General features: G+C 52.0%; 1 protein-coding gene across 2 annotated transcripts in view; it reads right to left on the reverse strand.

Moving 5' to 3' along the window:
- The window catches only part of Stk10 (serine/threonine kinase 10), a 97935-nt gene that overhangs the window by 43841 nt on the left and 33113 nt on the right, over positions 1-20981 (reverse strand). Inside the window, exons 1-3 of one of the 2 annotated variants that reach the window (XM_076578065.1) lie at positions 20867-20932; positions 9074-9122; positions 6011-6160 (exon numbers count right to left, since the gene is read on the reverse strand). In XM_076578065.1, coding sequence (XP_076434180.1) covers positions 6011-6160; positions 9074-9119 — 196 coding nt within the window. In that variant the 5' untranslated portion in view covers positions 9120-9122; positions 20867-20932. Of the gene's footprint in view, positions 1-6010; positions 6161-9073; positions 9123-20866; positions 20933-20981 lie in introns of those variants that run through there. The other variant, XM_006978877.4, reaches the window with a different exon arrangement.

Consider the following 20981-nt stretch of genomic DNA (forward strand, 5'->3'; position numbering starts at 1 on the left):
GAGTGAGTTCCAGGAAAGGCGCAAAGCTACACAGAGAAACCCTGTCTCCAAAAATCAAAACAAGAAAAAGAAAAAAAAAGAAAAGAAAACAGAAACACATCTAGCAGCATTATTAGGGGATTTTTCTCTTATGTAAAACACAGGATGTGGTGAAGGAGGGACTTGGCGCTCTGCTTGGGGGTGTACATGGCGGGAGCAGGAGGGAAGGAACTGAGGTATGTGTGAGCTAAAGGAGACCTCACAGCCCACAATTCCCTCCAGTAGGGGAGCTCCTGGAGCTGGCATGCACCTCCTGGAAAGACTGGCTGGCTGGAAACATGATATGAAACATTTAATATCCAGCCCAGAGCTAACACGGGTAACCTGTTTTGCATGCGTATGAAATAATGATGCCTGTGAGCAACACTGGAGGATACGGCGAAACAGACGGATACCGTCTGACTTTAAAAAGCACACAAGAACATCCTGTCAAGCACAGAATGGCAAAATCTGTACGGTCCCACTCATATGAGGATCTCCCAGAAGTAGGGTGGGGTGGGAGGAGCCAGGGGAAAGAGCGGGGAGGGTGGGTAGGTGGTGGAGCCGCTAACGCTCAGGGACTGCTGTTGACCGACTGCCACAAAATCAAATCAATTGAAAATGTTCTTCTAAGAAACACTGAGCATCTGGGGTGTCGGCCATGGCAATCACACTGTCTGACCACATCGTCCTGCACCCCACAAGTCTGTGGACTTCTTGTGTTTCAGCTAAAAATAAAAAACATACATATATTTAAAAAGACAGTCTTGGGGCCAAGGGAGACAGCCCAGTGAAAGTGTTTCCCTCTACCCAGCATGCTAAGCTCGGCATGCCCCGGGCTGGAGCGCCAGCACCACACAAATATAAAACGGAACAAAAACACATAGACATCAGCTCTTCTGGGTTCACACATAGGTCACTTCTGACTTCTCACTACCAGTGGTGTTAGGATAAATACCTTGAGGCTCATGAGCCTCCCCTCTCCCTGGCCCCACCCCCACCTCTTTCTTTGAGACCTCGCTATGTAGCCCTGGCTGGCCTGTAACTTGCTATGTAGACCAGGCTAGCTTCTAACACCACCTGCCTCTAAATCCAGAGTGTTGGCGTTAAAGGCAAGTTCCACTACTCCCAAACACTTGAAGTACTTTTTATACATGTGTAAATATTATCTTCTTCTGAGGATAAAAACATTTCACACACACACACGAAAACAGTGAAGTTGAAATGTTTTACGATACACGAAGTTCTCTTTGCTAGGAATAGGTGCCTGGAAGGGGTGGGGCGACACCATAATAATCTCCACACAGTCGCCTGGAACCCGAGGGCTCCTGCCACACTGCATGGTGAAAACTACCCCATCCAAAACACCACACGACAGTAGCCAGGTCCCCCATGGGGCCATCAGGGCAGCAAGCCTAGGGAGCAAGGGAAAAGGAAACTGTGGAGGCTCCTGCCCTGCCCAGAGCTCCCAAGGGCCACCACCTTCCTCTGGATCCAGGACAGGCTTGCAGCAGCCAGTGGCCTGGCTGGGTTCACTAGCAGGAGGCGTCTCCTAATTACAGAACGGTCTGCCCTGCCGGGGGTGTTGTGGCAGCAACAGTACCAGGCAGGGAGGTGACAAGATGCTAACTGATCACAGGCACACGGTGTCACTCCTCTGGGCCTCAATTTCTCCATCTGTTAAATGGAGCCTTTGTTATCCAGCCAGGAAGCCGGAAGGACTACTCTGCTGTGACAAGTTTTCTACTTTATTTTCTGTAGGTTTGGGGGCGACTACAAGTGACCCCTTGACAAAGGCATTTGCTCATGGGCTTCCCATCATCTTCAGCTCCACAGTGTTGTCTTCTTTGCCTCTCCTCTCCCCACATCACCCCAACTGCAAACACAGTCTTCTGTGCTTGCGCCCTGCTCTGTACCCTCCCTCCTACATGATCCTCACAGGCTGAGAACAATGGCTGTCTCTCTCGCCAGACCCCCTCTTCCTCTGAAAAGGCCGTCTTGCCTTCTATACTAACACTGAAAGGAAGGAGGACTTCCATATTGCCCGCCCCCTCACTCCATGCCAGAGACTGACTAGAAGCTGAGCCAATCAGAGCCCTTCACCAGCATTACTGACCTCGAGACCTCCAATGGTCTCTAGTTTATCTTGCAGGTGATGGTGGGAAATGTCGAACTAGATCTTGTCAGAATCTTTCAAGACTGGGGTTCCCTACAAAGGCAGAGGCCGGGGAGGCCTAGCAGTGCTATGTGTGGCTAGGTGCCTAGCTGCCTCTTTTTCCCGATTTGGTTCTATCAGACAAGCATTGGCTGTCCGACTCCACACACAGGAGAGTCTACCAGAGGGGAGCGGCTTGCATGTCAGCTCTGCAGCCAGACGCTTTTGCTGCCCCCCTCCCTAGCTGGGTAAGGGAGCTAACCTCTCTAGGCTACACAGTCCTCATCTGGAAAATGCAGTCGGTGGCCTTGGAGGATGAGGTAAGCTCCCAGATACTCAAGACTGGCCCACAGTGCAGCAGTTACTGAACCCCTGATTGCAATTCAGCTTTCTGTACTTTGTTAGTTACTCATGGTCAGCCCAAAACATTACCAGCCTTGCTCTGAGGAGGGAGGGAGGGAAGGAGGGAGGGAGGGAGGGAGGGAGACCATGTGCTGGCTAGTGTTCTGTCAACTTGACACAAGCTAGAGTTATCTGAAAGGAGGGAACCTCAATTGAGAAAAATGCCCGTAGTCAGAAGTTTCCTGTGTCCCGCCTGGCCTGCGGTCAGGACAAATCTCTCACCCACAGTCCTGAAGCCATTATAAAATAATCACACAGAGGCTTAATATTATTTATAACTGCTTGGCCATTAGCTCAGGCTTAATACTGACTAGCTCTTACACTTAAATTAACCCATAACTCTTATTTATGTTTAGCCACGTGGCTTGGTACCTTTTCTCAGTTCTGCCTTCACATCTTGCTTCCTCTGTGTCTGGCTGGCGACTCCTGACTCTGCTCTTCCTTTTCCCAGCATTCCTTTAGTCTGCTCTCCCCACCCATACGTCCTGCCTGGCTACTGGCCAATTGGTGTTTTATTAAACCAGTGTACAAACACATTATCCCACGGCAAATGCCTCCATAACAGAGGCATTTGGGGAGGCAGAGGCAGGTGGGTCTCTGAGTTTGAGGCCGGCCTGGTCACATTTCCTGCATTGGTGATTGACTGGGGAGGGTCCAGTCTACCGTAAATGATGCCACCCCTGTGCTAGTGGTCCTGGGTTTTATAAGAAAGTGGGCTGAGCAAGCCATAGGGAGCAAGCCAGTAAGCAGCACCCCTTTATGGTCTCTGCATCAGCTCCTGCCTCCAGGCTCCTGCCCTGTTTGAGTTCCTGCCCTGACTTCTTTTCATGATGAAGCGTGCTGTGGAAGTGTAAGCCAAAAAAAAAAAACCTTTCCTCCCCAAGTTGCTTTGGTCCTGGTGTTTCATCATGGCGTGTTAACCCTGACTAAGACAGACTACACTCATGTAACCTTTGTTACAATAACCCCGTGATAACCCCTGCTGCATCATTTCTTGTTGCTGATGTCCACTGTCTAATTCCTAAATGAAACTTGGCCGCAGGTGTGTGTATTGGAGAAACCTAGCCTACAGGAGGGTTGGTGCTACCTGGGGTTTTAAGCACCCCCTCAGGATCTTAGGTGTATTCTTACGGAAAAGGAGGGAGGGGATACTAGACGGTAAAGACCCAGGACCCCAATCTGCTGCAGCAAGAGTCAGGGATGCTGGGTTGAGGTTAAGAAAGGGGTGAGAAGTTACTGGCTCCCAGCAGGGCCATTAGGCAGGGCCCCAGCACAGCTGGGGGCCCTTCTGAGTCAAGACCCTTAAGTAACCAGACCGAAGGAGCCATGGCAATGATGGACCCGACTGTTACCATCTTCCTACGGCTCTAGGCTCAGGCTGGGCACCTGGACTGTGGGATAGCTAGCACTTCTGTCTGGCACTTGAAAGACCCTGGAAGTTGTAGGATTTGCCTCGTCTTCCCCAAGGGGCACCTGGGCGAGGCATGCAGGGACTTGGAGAATGGAGACCCTTATCTCACAGCAGTTAGCAGGACAGGGGTCACATGTCTGCTGGCCTCTCAGCTGTGTGGGGGCCAACAGGGTGGAATCTGCGTTAACTCACCCCCCAGGCCACAAGGCAGCACCGAGTGTGGGAAACCAGGCTCAAAAGGAGTAAGTGACCTGCCTCTTCCGGGACAATGCAGATCCTTTAGTTCCAGAGGCCACACCCTGCCAATATCCCAGTGTCCTAAGGCTGCCGATTTTCTCTCTGCACAAACACAATCCAACTGTCAGTCCGGAATGGGGCAGCTGGAGCCATGCCGGACTTGACAACAGAGAGAACCTCAGAGGAAGGAAACCCGAGACAGCCGCAAATACTCATCACAAGGCAGGAGCAGGTGCCCAGCACCTGCCCGATGTGACAGTACTGTCACTCTACCCTTACAGCCACCACAACCATTCCAGGAGGATCCACTTTTATACCCACACTGCTAATGAAAGCTGGGGTCTTAACGGCTAGTACTCATCTTCGGACCACACAACAGAAGTGGCAGAGCCAGGATTTGAACCAGGCCCGTCGGAGTCTGGCTCCCCGACTCTGCAGCTCACCTATGCTTCTCACACATGGCATGTGGTACAGGCGTCATCTCCTACACCCTTCCCTGGGAAAACGAACAGCCAAGCACTTCTCCAGGACATTCTGAGTTACACAAAGATATGAGGGTAGTGAGTGCGGCCCCCAAGAATTCCAAGTCTGGGTAGACCCTGGCTTGCTTCTTGCCAGCTGTGTGTCCCAGGGCTGGCCCTTGCCCTCTCTGAGCCCTCTGCCAAACGCTTCGGAGCACACTTCTGACTGACTGTGCCCTTCTGCCCCTCCTTCATATGACCCCTGCAGTTCTCAGGGGGGCTCCAGGGAACTGCTTCTTATATGTCCCTCAGACACTGAGGCGCCCCCTAGAGGAAGTACGAAGGCTGACACGTCTACTCTGGAAGAACAAGGTGGAGGGCGGGGAGCCGAGCAATGAACTGTATCAGAGGTTACTAGGCAGTGGAGCTGAATGCTATCATACGAGTCAGAACCGGGGTGCCACCCCCTCCTGTATGCATTCTCTCCACCTGTACCCTGAGTCCAGCAGCCACTAAGGCTGAAGGGAAGATGAAAGGCACTCATTAGCCACGCCTCCCGGAGCAGAGTGCGCATGCGCACATGGTGTTTAGCTAAAAACTCAGGAGGAAGGCAGACGCAGTGGCGCACACCTTTAGTCCCAGCACTCGGGAGGCAGAGGCAGGTGGATCTCTGTGAGTCTGAGGCCAGCCTGGTCTACAAATCGAGTTCCAGGAAAGGAGCAAAGCTACACAGAGAAACCCTGTCTTGGAAAATGAAACAAACAAAAATCAATTCTGATACTCAGTTTACCTTCCATCACACTCATGGGTGTGTCCGTGGATTCGACCAATATGTATTGAAAATATTCAGGAGGAAACAGCAGGATGGCTGGGTGGGTCAAAGTGCTTAGATACAGGGTCTTTCCCATTTGGGTTTGTAAACTGGAAGCTAGGGCCAAGCTCTGGCATCATGGGCTATTGTATATACCACGCGGTGCTGGCCAACACCCCACAAGGTTCAAGCAACAGCTTCACCTCTGGTTATCTCCATGCTGCCAAATGTTCCCTGAGCCTGGTTGAAAAGCACTAGAATAGCCTATGACTCGAGGATGCGGGACAGACAGACAGACAGACAGACAGACAGACAGACAGACACACACACACACACACACACACACACACACACACACACACACACGACTCAACTGTTGGAACCTTGGAGGCTGTAGTGGTAGCTGTGGGAGTGAGGACCCCATACTCATTACAAGGCCGAGGTCTCCTCCAGCCAGGACACTTGCAATTAGCCATCCCTTGCCTCTCAAGCCCTCACCCGGAAGCCCTTCTTACCCAGCCTGATGTCCCCCTCAAGGGTCATAAGCACATTGCCGGCTTTCAGGTCGCGGTGGATGATCCTCTTGCCATGCAGGAAGTCGAGCGCCTCCAGCATCTGGCGGCATACCACCTGAATCTGGGGCTCGGTGAGGCCTCGGTCTAGCTCTGGAAAAGAGGAGCACTTTGTCACTGGGTCGCACTCCCCAGGCCAGCACCAGGCCCTTTGTAGGTTGCCACCTGACCCTATACCAGGCCAGCAGTGGGGAGCATCACCAGGAGTCTGTGGGCGCAGAGACCAATCTTGTCCCCACAACACTTCCATGGGGCCCACACCGCCGTTCTCCCTGGTGTACAGAAGTGGCCACCAAGGAGCAGAGTGGCTACTTGCTGAAGGTCACTTCACAGACCCACTGCTTCAGAATTTAGCTTCGCGAACAGCACACTGAGATGCAGAGCAGGCGGGGCAGGACTCAGAGCACGCTGTTTCATTTTGTTGTGGTAATTGATACAGAAAGGACTCACAGTTTTGGAGGCTAGAAGCCCCAACAGCATGACATCACCTAAGAGGTCCTTGTGCTGTGCCACATGGCAAGATAGCAAGTGTGCCAGCATGCCACTAATGCCGCCATGGGGACGGCCTCACAACCGCATCTAACCCTAACTCCCTGCCGGAGGCTCATTCCAAACTCCATTTGTGGGTAAATCTGAGGATTAAGCACATGGGCTTTGGGGGTATGTTCAAGCCACAGCACAGACTGGGTGCTTCTCAGGGGTCAGGGCTTGGTGTGGATGCAGAGTGATGCTTAGGACAGGGTGGGGATGGGCACAGACAGGCCAGGATACGCAGCAATCCCATCTGAACGAGTGGGAGCCCCAGAGGCAGAAGTGATTGACAGTGGGACACAGGCAGCCCAGGTCAAGGAGCCAGAAGAAGCAAAGGCTTGGAGGCTGCTGTGGCTGTTGGGAGCATCAGGAAACGTAGGAGGGGGCCAGAAGGTCAGTCACCAAGAGCCTCTGCATGCTGGCTGGGGACTCTCCCCACCACACAGTGTTTGTTGGAGACAGAGCCTTCCTCTGGGATTCAAGGATTAATAGACCAGAGCAGGTGGGGAACAGCAAGAACATTCTAGAAAAGGGAATGGCTGCACCGAAGACATGGTATGGCATGAATCGAGTCAGGCTGTATGTCAGGGAAGGTGGCAGAGGCTGGAGGCCAGCAGGGCCTGAAAGAATAGGACTGTGTGTCCTTTCTGTGAAGGCTGCACACGCTACTGGGTTCAATGTGGAACCCATAAGTGGGTCTGGGCAGCCAGGCATGCAATTGGGTTTGCACTTACAAGTACCCCTCTAGGGGCTGGAGAGATGGTACACAAATAAAGGTCCAGCTTAGAGAGTGGAAGCAGGACCATCAGAATTAGTTAAGAAGCCAGCACACACCACACACACACCACACCAATACATAGACACATACTCACACATACAGCCACACCCACACCCACCACAAACACACCATACACACACACACATACATACACACCACACACATAACACACACACACACACACACGCACACGCACACGCGCACACACACACACACACACACACACACACACACGAATAAACAGAGGTACTATTTCCAGATTTATAACCAAAGATTAATGAGCTACATCTCAGGCATGCAGAGACCGACCACAAAGCACTCTGGTTTGGGGCTTGGGGGAAGGCTTGATGTTGTCCCCCACAGGCTCACGTGCTGGTCTCTGTTGTGGGAGTGTGCAGTTGGTAGAGCCTTTATGAGGCAGGGCCTAAGTCAGGGTCATTAGGTCAAGGGAGCCCCACCATCAGAAGGAATAAGCCTGGCCTCAGGTGGTACTTGTAGGAGCCAGATGTTATAAAAAGAGCAAGGGGCTGGCCTTGATGGCACACACTTTAATCCCAACACTCCCAAGTCAGAGGATCTCTGTGAGTTCAAAGTCAACCTAGTCTATATAGTGAGTTCCAGGCCAGCCTGGGCTACATAGTGAGACCCTATCTCCACAAACAAATAGACAGACAGACAGACAGATGAAACAAGGAGGCTCCCCCTTAAGCCCTCTGACTTCCTTCTCCCCATGTCATCTCTTTTGCATGTTCCCTCCCCATTGTGACCCTAGCCACCAAAAGGCCCTTAGAAGCCCCCCAGCCCTCCCATGTGAACTCTCTCCTCTACAGAACCCAGCCTCAGGCATTTTGATGAAGCAGTAGGAACAAAACTAAGGTACAATATTTTATTAGCATCGATATCAACCAGCCTTGCCAAGGACATCGAGACCTGATAGCCCCCTCCTGAGCACTTACAAAACGGGTGGGCACTGCAATGAATGTGCCCCTGAGAGCCTGAGGGCTGCTGGGAGATCACTGTCTCTCCCCTAACAAAGGGGCTAATGCTGTTGTCAGGGTAGGTTTGTTCTCGTGGAAGTGGACTCACGACGATGCCCTTCTGTTCTCTCGCTCACACCCTTCCTTCTGCCTTCAGCTGGGATGCTTGCCTTGCTTTTGGACTTCCCAGCCCCAGAAGCATGAGCCACATCAGTATCTGTTCTTGTTTGCTTGTTTGGTTGGTTGGTTTTTCGAGACAGGGTTTCTCTGTGTAGCTCTAGCTGTCCTAGAACTCACTCTGTAGACCAGGCTGGCCTCAGACTCACAGAGATCCACCTGCCTCTGTCTCCCGAGTGCTGGGATTAAAGGCGTGGGTCACTACTGCCTGGAAATATCTGTTCTTGATAACTCATCCAGCTGCAGGTGTTCTGTGATAGCAGCAGTAACAGACTAAGACACTTGGGTGTCCCACTCAGCGCCATGTGGAAGGCATCATCCATTCTCACAGTCAAGAAGGCTCCAAAGGGTAAGCAGCCGATAGAAGGACACACAGCATCTTGAACAGGAAGTGCTCATCTTCCAGTGAAAGGCCAGCACTCTCTCCAAACCCCGAAAAGGGGCAGGGAGCTAGAGGGGAGGAGGGAGCAGTCAGAGCTGGCCAGGAGTACATACAGGGTTCAGGGCAAGTCCTGCATTCCTAGCAGCTAAAGAAGGACTTACCCAGCATGATGGCATCCACAGCTCCCCCAGGGCAGAACTCAATCATGATCTGCAGGAAATACAAAACACAGCAATGAGCAGGGGCCCAGTGCCTTAGTGCCTGCCCTACCCGACCCCGCTGCCTGGGACGTATCCCATCTGTCCATCTCCTCCCTACCATCCCACCCTCACAGGAGCCTCTGATGCCCAGAGAGGATGCCATGGGCACTTTATCTATCCAGAAAAGAAAAACCAAGTTGCCACAAAACCCAAAGCTTCAGCAACAGCTTCAGCAGCCAGGCCTGATGTCTTATTTACATGCCCCTCCAGCCCGCCCAGACTCAACCCTGCTTCCTACACCATCCCCCTTCCTATGCTCTGAGGCCAGGAGCCTTAGTACTGGGGGATGGTCTGTATGTCAAATTGCTCTGATTGGTCAATAAATAAAACACTGACTGGCCAGTGGCTAGGCAGGAAGTATAGGCAGGACTAACAGAGAGGAGAAAAGAAAGAACAGGAAGGTAGAAGGAGACACTACCAGCCGCTGCCATGACAAGCAGCATGTGAAGACACTGGTAAGCCACGAGCCACGTGGCAAGGTATAGATTTATGGAAATGGGTTAATTTAAGATATAAGAACAGTTAGCAAAAAGTCTGCCATGGCCATACAGTTTGTAAGCAATATAAGTCTCTGTGTTTACTTGGTTGGGTCTGAGTGGCTGTGGGACTGGCGGGTGACAGAGATTTGTCCTGACTATAGGCCAGGCAGGAAAACTCTAGCTACACCTTAGAGAACCTCCTTACCAAATCCAGGGTGGCCATAGCCTCACAGAATCCTGTGCCAAAGCCACCTACCTACCAGAGCCCTGCTCTAGCTGACTCAGGCCATTAGAATATCAAGACTTGGGGGCTGGAGGGTCAGCTCAGATGTACAACTAGAGTCCCAGAAAGAAGTGTGTCCCACCAAGGCCATAAAGACTGGTGCCCGATCCTAGACTTGGACAGCAGGTTTTCTAACCCCCAGGACATTTGTCCATCTATCCACCCACCCACCCACCCACCCATCCATCCATCCATCCATCCATCCATCCATCCATCCATCCATCCATCCACCCACCCACCCGTCCGTCCGTCCGTCCACCCACCCATCCATCAATCCACCCACCCACCCATCCATCCATCCATTCAATCATCCACCCACCCATCCATCATTCATCCATCCACCCACCCACCCATCCATCCAGTCAGCCAGCCAGCACACAGACCTAAATGCACACCTAACAGGTGGCAGGCCAGAGGAAAACCCCCAGCAGCTAGTGAAGGGCAGTGCACAGGTGATCTCTTCCTGGCTCACTCTCATCCTCACTCTTCCTGAAGCACTCTAAGCAGATCTTTGTCATCTTCCCTGAGTGGAGACACCACCATCACAGATACTCTACGGACACCTTCCAGCTCCAGTCCCTGTGATGTGACTCCGCAGGGACAGAGCCAGGACCTGGGCTGACAAGGAAGCTGGGTCCCTCTAAACAGGAAAGCTACATTCAGCCATGACCCAGGTGGTCCCCACCAGCTCTCCAAACAGAGGGAGGAGGCACTGCAGGACTATGATGGGTCCCAGTCTGACCTTCTAGAGCAATGCTTCCCAACCTTCCTGATGCTGTGATCTTTAACATAGTTCTTCATGTTGTGGTGACCCCCAACCATAAAATTACTTTCGTTGCTACTTCGTAACTGTAATTTTGCTGCTGTTATGAATCGTAATGTAAATATCTGAGTTTTCCAATGGTCTTAGGCGACCCCTGCGAAAGGGTCATTTGACTTCCAAAGAGTTGTGACCCACAAGTTGGGAACTTGAGAACCACTGTTCTGGAGGCTTCCGGGTGATGTAAAGATGAGGGTGGAATGAGAAAGGGCTTTGGTGACATCCACAGCTCCTTAGGTGCCTTCAACTCTCTGCCCTCATCTCCTCAGCTCTAAAGGGGAATGCTGCGCTTCTTGCCCACAACTGTGGCCAACCACTGGGTTGTATGGCAGGATGAGCCAGGATGGGATGCAGGGACCCACAGGCCAAATAAGGCCAGGCTGCACTGAAGGGCGAGCAGTCCTGGGATGCCAAGTGGGGCTGCGAGCTGGGCCAGCAACGTGAGAGGTACCAGGTCTTAGGAGCAGCAGACAGTCAACCCCACCAGCCCCACCACAGGCCACGGAGAAAGGGCACTTGTCTGCTTGCACACCGCTGCCCACAGGAAGGGGGCAGGCGGCCGGGACAGCTAGGTCACCCTGCCGGCCCATCAACAGCAAACTGACCTCTCTGATCTGACAACGATGGCTCAAGGAAGTATTCATCTGCACATCCGGTGTGCCAGGGAAGGAAGACCACCACACTCGCCCACTCACTCACACTCAACAGCTCAACTCACTCCCCACACCCACTCACCCACTTACCCAGCAGGTCACTCACTCACCCACACACTCACTCCCCCACACACTCACTCACCCACTTACCCAGCCAGTCACTTACTCACCCACACTCTCACCCACACACTCATTCACTCACTTACCCAGCCACTCACTCACTCCCCCACACACTCACTCACTTACCCAGCCAGTCACTCACTCCCCCACACACTCACTCACTTACCCAGCCAGTCACTCACTCACCCACACACTCACTCACCCACACACTCACTCACTCACACACTCACTCACCCACACTCACTCACTCACCCACTTACCCAGCCAGTCACTTACTCACCCACACACTCACCCACACACTTACCCAGCCAGTCACTCACTCACCCACACACTCACTCACCCACACACTCACCCACACACTTACTCACCCACACTCACCCACACACTTACCCAGCCAGTCACTCACTCACCCACACACTCACTTACCCACACACTCACTCACCCACACTCACTCACTCACTCCCCTACACACTCCCCCACACACTCACTCACTCACTCACCCACTCCCTCCCTCTCCTCCCAGGCATCAGAAATTTGCATAGCACCCTGTGGGTAACCCTTCCCAGCTCCACAAGAGACCCAGGGGCTCCTATCAACCACTGGGAAAATCCACCATAGAGCATAGACACAAATCCTAGTCACCATGCGGGGACAGCAGGTGAGATGGTCAGGTGACTGGCACACTCCACCCTCCCAGGAACACCAAGTCGATCCCCCTGGTCGGGGCTCAGCCAATATAAGCTGCTACCGTGACGTGACTCTTCCGTGGAGCTTGGGATCTGTTTTATTCTATTTGTTTTCAGACATGGTCTCACTCTATACCTCTGGCTGACCTGGAACTTGCTTTGTAGATCAGGCTGGTCTCGAACTCACAGAGATCCACCTGCCTCTGCCTCCCAAGTGCGGGGATTAAAGGCATGTGCCACCAAGCCCAGCTGTGTTTGTTTTGAGACTCAATGAAAGCTCTATGTGATATATGTCAAGTTATCGCTTGACACATCACATTGGACATCACAGGGAGAAGGGTCTCAGTGAGGGACTTCTAGATCAGGGGGCCTGTGGGCACGTCCATGGAGGGTGTTAACTAACGTGGGCAGCGCCATCCCTGGGCTTGGCCCCTGCACTGTGGAAGAGGGGAGAAAAAAGCTGAACACAGCATGCATGTGCTCACTCTGCTCTGCTCCTGACTTGGCTTTAACTTCCTACAACGATGAAGTGTAACCTGGAACCATGAGCTGGAATAAACCCTTTCTCCTCTAAATTGCTTTGGTCAGGGTGTTTTAACAGCAGCAACAGGAAACAAAACCAGCCCATCCTCCTCTTCTTCTTACCCAGAAAAATCAAAACAGGGCAATGTCTGTCAGCAGTCAGGCTGACCCCCTACGCCCCCGGAAGCTTCTGCAGGGCTTCTCACCCCTCAAGCTGCTGGCGGAACAGCCTCAAGCCACTTCTCTGTAACACAGGCGACTCCTGGCTTCCAGATCTTCTGCAAGGATCGAAGGAGTGCCGCCTGGAAACCGACAGGCCCAGCCTGCCATGCTGTGCGCAGTGCCAGGGCCAGACACCCCCCTTCTCTGCCAGGTATCATCAAAAAGGAAAAGGTAACAGTCCCTCCTGGTACCCCATTAAGGGACTGTGATTGGGAACCTCCCCAAGTCTCAGTTTCCTTATCTATCAAATGGCACTGAGCTCTGCCTCCAACGTCACCGGGACACTAAGCAATCCCTGGCTGAAGGTCCAGCAGGAACACCACACTGCGTTACACTTCTCCGGCACCTCGAGCAGATCAGCAACTGCCCCTCGGGGACCACGGCTGTGCATAAACATAGGATTTCCCAGAGTCACAAGCTGCTGGCACACCCTCAGGGTTGTCACAAGCCACCACGAGAAGTCACCAGGCCTAGGCGGGCCCCGGGCCTCCTGCTTCAACCTCCCTTGCACAATACTCATGCACGAGGGCCCCCACACACTCAGCCTGCTAAGGTCATCCCTGGGAAAGCTGTGCACTATGAAAGTCTGGCTTTCTTCCTCTTCTGCAGTTCAGGAGTTCAGGACTCCTGTGCTTCCCTTTTATCTGTAGTTTGCCTTGGCTGCCGGGAGCTGCAGTTATAGCCTCCTTGGCTCTGGCTGGAGTCTCATGCCTCACTGGGTTTTTTAGCCTCCAGGAATTCAGGGATTACCCTTGGCTTTCCAGCAGCACAGGGCTGGAGGGGGCTTGGATTATCATCACCTGGGGCTTTCACACAGCTACATGGAGTTTAACTAGGAAAAAAACCAAAACCAAAAACCAACAGTAACCAAGTTTGCCCTCTAATCTACTAGCTGGCATTCATGGAATCCACCAACCTTTGGGTTGAAAATATGAGGAATAAACATGTCTGTAATGGTCGTTTTTCTTATCACTGTTCCCTAAACAATACAGGGTAACAACTATTTACCCAGCAGTTGTACAGTATTGAGGTTTGTGAGTTTGAGACTGTAGGTTATATACAAATACACTACTACAGACCTGAGTCTTTGGTGAATATTGATGCAAAAACACTCAAGATGGAGCAAATCATCAGCCAATTACAGATGGGATTAGACCTCAGCCTCGCAGGATTTACTCTATGAATGCAAGGATGGTTCAACATAGAATAATCTATTACTGTACTATATTGTATTAACAGAACGCAGGGAGAAATAACACATGGTTGATTCAATGATGCACCAAAGGCTCTGGTCAGACTGGACAGCTTTGTGAGAGACATTCAACATGCATGGTGCAGAACACGGCTTCATCACAGACGTCAACCCAGAGTGACCCTGTGCTGGAGGGCCTCAGATGACCCTAGCTGGGGACCAAAGGTGGAAATGCAGTGGTGGGGAACACCACCTCAGCACAGCAAAACTCACAGCTGAAAAATCTAAGTTGCAGGGTATAAAAATCATGTGAAAACCACAGAATGTCCCCAAAAGAAAGGAAAGATGACACAAGAGAAATGGAAAGACATCCAGGTTCACTGATTATAACCTAACCTTGTTAAAATGGGACACCACCCACCGCAGTCACAGGCTCACCCCCCCCCCCTGCTGCCGTCACAGGCTCGGCAATCTCTACCAAGTCCTAACAAATCTTTTATACAAATGGAAAAACTCAGCCCCAAGTTCACAGGGATTTTTAAGGAGTCCTCAGCAGTCAAAACAACCTTGAAAAAGGAGACCACAACTAGAAGTCTCACACTTTCTGAACTTGATCTCAGCTCAAAGGTTAGAAATCCAGAAGTCTTACACTTTTAAAACATACTCCAAAGCTACATAAATTGATACAATCCGGCAATGGCACAAAACATAAAGGTGAACGAAACAATGAGCCCAGAAATAATCCCTCATATATAAGGCCCAGTGACTTTCAGCAAGGATGTCAGAGTTGGGGTGTATAAAACTGGACACCCGCAATTAGAGAAAGAAACCAGACTCTTACTGTACATAAACAGTAATGGAAATTCGATGAAAAGTTGGCTATAAGCAGAAACTGTAAAGGGCCTGAGAGAAGCAATAGAAGCTTCATGACACTGGTCTTGGCAGTGACTTCACAGACATGACACCAGACATATAGGTACTGCCACAGGAATGAGCGGATGGGCCTGTCCAATGCAAACGCTTCTGTGGAGCAGAGGACATGGGTTCCAACAGGCCCATCTCCAGATGAGTTCCTAGAAGCCAGCAGCAAAAGATACTCCATCATCCCCACCAAGACTGGCTAGGACAGAACGGACATGTCTCCAAAGACAAGTGTACAAGCCAAACCAGGAAAGCCCGCCTGTCAGACTGCTGTTATCAGAGACACCGCTATCGGTGCTGTCGAGGGGACACAAAGGGAACCCTGGCCCACTGCCAGAGGGGACACAACGTGGAGCTGCTGCTACAGAACACAGCGTGGAGTCGTGCGGTGACCAGAATTCAAGAGGCTGAGACAGGAAGATTGAGCTCAAGGCCATCGTGGGGTTCCTCAAGAAATCCAAAATGGAACGTAGGATCTAGCTATCCAACATCTGGGCATTTATCTAAAAGGATTGGAACTAGGTGTGGTGGTGCAGGCCTTTAATCCTAACACTCGGGAGGCAGAGGCAGGCAAATCTCTGAGTTCGAGGCCAGCCAGGGTTGTTACACAGAGAAACCCTGTCTCAAAAAAACAACCCTACCCCACCCCTGCAAAAAAAGAGGATTGGAACCAGGTTTCCAAAAAGCTGTGAATACTCCCATGATCACTGAAGCACCATTCATAAAAGGCAAGGTGTGGAAGCAAGCTATGTGTCCATGACAGATGGGTGACACACACGGAGTATGTCTCACAAAGAAGAAAAGTCTGCAGTATGGCAGAAGACAGGCATGCGCCTGGAGGATGTTACGCTAAGAGAGAGGAGCCAGCATCAGAAAGACAGACACTGCAGACTCATTTATGCCAGGGACCCAGTACTGACCAACACAGATGCCAGAGCAGAACCAGCCGCCCAGCTGTAGACAGCGGCTACTACTAAATGGACACAAAGCTCCAGTTACTCAAGCTGAGTGGCTCTGGAGCCTGCTGCCCACACTGTAGCAATAATCAACAGCAATGTATATTCTTTTTTTCAACTTACTTATTTTTGTTTTATGTACATTGGTGCTTTTGCCTGCATGTATATCTGTAAGGGTGTCAGATCCCCTGGGACTGGAGTTAGAGACAGCTGTGAGCTGCCGTGTGGGTGCTGGGAATTGAACCCTCTCTCCAGTCCCAGCAATGTACAGTCTACACTTAAAATTTTGTTAAGAGGGTGGATCCCATGTGATGTCTCTTCCTCAAATAAATAAGTTTTGGAAAAAAACAAGGAGGTACGGAGAGATGCCTCAGTCAGTAAGGTGCAGGCTGTACAAACGAGAAGTTCAGATCCCCAGTACCCATACAAAAAACTGCGTGTGTGATGAACACTTACAATCCCAGACTGGGCACTGGGGAGATGGAGACAGGAGAATCTGCGGGGTTTGCTGTCTAGCTGGTCTAGAAGAATCAGTGAGTTCCAGGTTAGGGAAAGACCTTGCCTCAAAAAATAAGGTATGTGAGTCGAGGGCGGGGTAGAGGAAGATACCCGAAGCTGACCGCTGGCCTTCGTAAGCATGTTTACAGAAACGCAAACACACCCTCACACAGACATCAAGAAAGTAAGACAAAACACAAACAAGCAAAGGCCGGCTTCCCCACACAGGGATGCGGGTGGAAATTCTAGCAACCGAGGCCCTTGCTCTCCCTGGCCGCTCTTGCTGGAGGCTTGTCCCCAGCACAGCTGGTCTCCTTCCTCGGTACCTAGGAGATCCCTGTTGCCTTGGCGACCTCTGCTTGAGGACGCCTGATGGGGGATGTGACAACAGCCTGGAGTCACTAGCTTCCTTGTGTGGCTGAAGGCCAAGGAAACTGGAGACCACTGTGGACCACACTGCCCTTGGTTAGGCTAGACAGCTGTCATGAGGCAGGCTCTGGGGCCTCCGGGCTCCACTGCTCTGGCCATTTGTGAATGGAAGGAAGATTCATGGGACTTGGGCCCTGCACCAGGCACTGCTTCAGGGACCAGGACAGAACAGGGATAGAGCAGTGACAGGCCATCCCTGCCTCACTGCCTTGTACATTCTTGGGCAATCTAATCACCGGCAGAATACCCTAGCACCCACAGGTCACTCTAAAAGACACCCTGCTGTGATGATATTGTGTTCCCCAAAATATTGTGCACCCTAATAAACTTATCTAGGGTCATAACTTATCTAGAGAACATAACAGTCACAATATTAAACATAGAGGTTAGGCAGTGGTAACACATGCCTTTAATCCTAGCATTCCAGAGGCAGAGATCCGCCTGGATCTCTGTGAGTTCAAAGCCACCCTGGAAACAGCCAGGCATGGCAACATGAGCCTTTAATCCCAGGAAGTGATGGCAGGAAGCAGAAAGGTATATAAGGCGTGAAAACCAGGAACTAGAGCTGGTTAAACTTTTAGGCTTTTAGCAGCAGTTCAGCTGAGATCCATTTGAATGAGGACTCAGAGGCTTCCAGTCTGAGGAAACAAGATCAGCTGAGGTACTGGTGAGGTGAGGTGGCTGTGGCTGGTTCTGCTTCTCTGATCTTCTAGCGTTCACCCCAATACCTGGCCCTGGGCTTGATTTTATTAATAAGACCATTTAAGATTCCTGCTACACCCTGCCTTCCCAGACAGTATCCTCTCTGCTGCCCTGAGCCATGCATGTGAAGCAGGAGAGCCGTGCATGTGAAGCAGCAGAGCCGTGCATGTGAAGCAGCAGGAACTGCACACGCGCAGGGCTGGGGGAACCAGAAATGCAAATTCTCACATCTCCACCACACACACCCCTTCCCTACTCAATGCTGACCCCAAGCAGCTGGCCAGCTAAGTCAGTTCCAAGTATGCAGGCCTTCCACACGCTCTACCACTCACCCCAGTTTCCAGGTTGGCTAACCCGGCCAACCTCAAGGGCCCCTTCCATGACACCTAACCCAGTTGATGTGCTTCTCTGATGCCATCCCCTAAGCAAATGCCCTGTGTGCATAATTGCTGCTCAGCAGCTTCCCTGTCAGAGGCTGGCCTCTCAGATAGGGGGCGGAGCTCACTGTAGCAGGGACCCAGCACACATGCCTGATATATGGTTGGTAGGTACTGATAAATGTCACCTCCTAGGATCAAAATTAGGTGATATTTTATTCACATTTTAGATATGGAGAGATATGAATTCATATAGATATGAATCTCAGAGTCAGGTCATGCAAATAGTAAGTAGCAGAGCCAGAACCAGGATGGGGGGAGCGTGTTAGGTGGGCTCTGTGAGAGATCTAGTGAGCATCCATCCCCTTCCTCTGCCTCAAGGAGGAAGCCACAGGAAGCTTGAGTCACAGGCTCTGGGTCAGTGAGAGACCGGCCCCTCGGCCTCTTGGCGCTAATCCTTGGGTCCTTCCATGCTGCACAGGGGCTGAGCAGGCTGCTTACTTGGAGATAAGAGGCCAGGATGTCCCAGCCCAGATAAGAGTGGCCTGGCCACTCCAGGGCTTAGGCATTAACTTTTACAGCACCCAGACAGCCCCACCAGGCACTGCCACAGCCCTAACCATCCCCCCAGAGACAACTGAGTCACAGACAGTCCAGAGGTGAGCCACCACCCTGCTGACCTGCCGGACTCCGGGCCTCAATACTCCACCCCTAGCCTTTCCGGAGGCCACTACCATATACCGGCTAAGACCAGGAGCTCAGCTGACCAATACATGTGAGGGACAATGAGGGAGTCTGGACATGGCCCCACAAAGGGCCACTCACATTCCTCAAACTATCTTAACCCTTTCTCTGCCTGAGCCTCTATTTCCCTATCTGGAAAAAGACCCTTTGCAGTGTCAACAAGTTTAGGTCTCAGTGTGACTGCAGTCACTTTATCACAGAACAAGCAGTTTGTGTTTGTGGAAGTTGGTTGGTATTACCCTTTTGCAGAGCCTGGGCCTCATACAATTGTCCATCAGTCTGTGGGAATCTGGCCAGGACCCAATGGATAGAAATCTACCAATGCTCGAGTCCCTTACTGAATGGCATTGTGTCTACACCGAACCCACACATCCTCCCACATACTTGAAAGACTCCACATGAGTGACAGCACCTAATTCAATGGAAATGCTGGGTGAATGGTCCTTCTCTTGTGCCGTTCAGGCAACACTGACAAGAAAAGATGTTCAGTACAGACGATGTCGAACCCATAGGCACAGAGGGCTAGCTGTGTATGATTAACGCGTATCTGCTGAATGGCTTTAAGAGGTTCAGAAATTAGGACAGAATCACTGACCTGGGGCTGTGCTAAGCATTTTATAAACATTCCTTCAGTCACGAGCGGCCATTCCTACCCCTGCTGTCCAGATGAGGATACCGAGATCTGGCGGGGTAAGGGGCTGCCCCAAAGCCATTCAGCACATAAGTGAAGAATCAGGAATAAACTCAAGCTGACGTCACTCTAAGATATAGGAGACAGCTGGACCCTGCGGCCAGCCCTGAACAAGCCACCTTTCTGGGCTCATTTCTCCCTGAAGAAGCAAGGCCAGTAACTGCATCGAGTCCTGGGTCAAGGGCTGGGGGCCTCCAGGCTGTCCGATACAGTGCCGGAGACAGAAGCTCATGGTTAGTCAACCAAAGCCTGAAGGAGGAAGTCGACAGAAAAAAAGAAAAAGCAAGAGTCAACATAAACCCAGCCTAGCCCGTCAGCTGCCTGTCCCTGTAGGTGGAGTCCCAGAACCTCCCCACCTCCGAGAGTCGCCAAACAATATGGCCATTGAGTAGGGCGCCTACACCCACCAGGCTTCCTAGGACCAGCCTTGTTCCTCTACGCCAGTTCCACCCACCACCTTGCAGCAAGCCTGGGTTAGGAATCCAGCTTTCCCTGGTCCTGGCAGCCTTGGAATGAGGCCTGAGTCAGAGGCAGTAGGGCGGGTTCCTGATGCTCGCAGGGGTGGAGGCGGCAGTTCTGTGATGCTACTCTGCCCTCAGCCACCCCCACTCCGTGCCCATACCCAAAGGTGTTTGCCCAGGCCCAAGGCATCCCGCCAAAGGTCCTGGGATGACTCAACTGCAGACATTCCTCACTCCTAGACTGTCTGTCCCAGAGGTTAGGGATCCCGGCTGCAGGCTCGCAGTCTCCTGAGCTGGAGTCCTGGATGCTGTGCAGGAAATGAGAAGTCAGAGCAGGGCTCAAGCTCTCTAGGGAGGGACAAGGGAGTCCCTTTTCTGCGGGGAGGATTTGCTTTGGCTGGCTGGCTGGCTAGCCACCATTTCATAAGGCTAGCCAGGAACAGTACTGGGCCCAGAAAAGAATAAACCAGGCCTATTCCCAGACATGACCACCAAGGACTCAGGACAAGTACATGGAACCCTTCAGACGGCACACGGGACAAGAGCCACATCAACGCCATAGCAGGCTCCTGCTCAGAGCCGGCATTCCCGATCATATAATTTACTGAAGGCTTTGTAGCACTGAGTCCCTGAGAGGCAGGCAGGGTTGTCACCAGAGAGGGGTGGTGACATGTGGCAGTAGATACAACAAGCTGATGCCACCTGCCAGCTCACAGAGCCAGAGACGTATGCGGGGGCAGGGCCCCGTGTCCCGCCAGTGAGTAACCAGGGGCTGTGCAGTCTTTCCATGCCTTCCCACAGCACACAGTCTTCGCAGAGCCCAAGCATCTATGTGGCCAGGGTGTACGTGGGCCTCCACCTGGGGCAGGCCCCTCTGCCCCAGCTCATCTCAGAAACTGCAACCGCATCTGTCAAGTTTGGGAAACTGCAGAACCTACCTCCAGGTCACAGTCAGATGGCTGACACAAGGGACGGATGCCTAGTGTCTGCAAGTGTACCAGATGCAGATGTAGCTAGTGACACCCGAGTCGCATCCTCGCAGGACGCTCACGG

Source organism: Peromyscus maniculatus, chromosome 8 (assembly GCF_049852395.1).
Source record: "Peromyscus maniculatus bairdii isolate BWxNUB_F1_BW_parent chromosome 8, HU_Pman_BW_mat_3.1, whole genome shotgun sequence".
Classification (NCBI taxonomy): domain Eukaryota; kingdom Metazoa; phylum Chordata; class Mammalia; order Rodentia; family Cricetidae; genus Peromyscus; species Peromyscus maniculatus.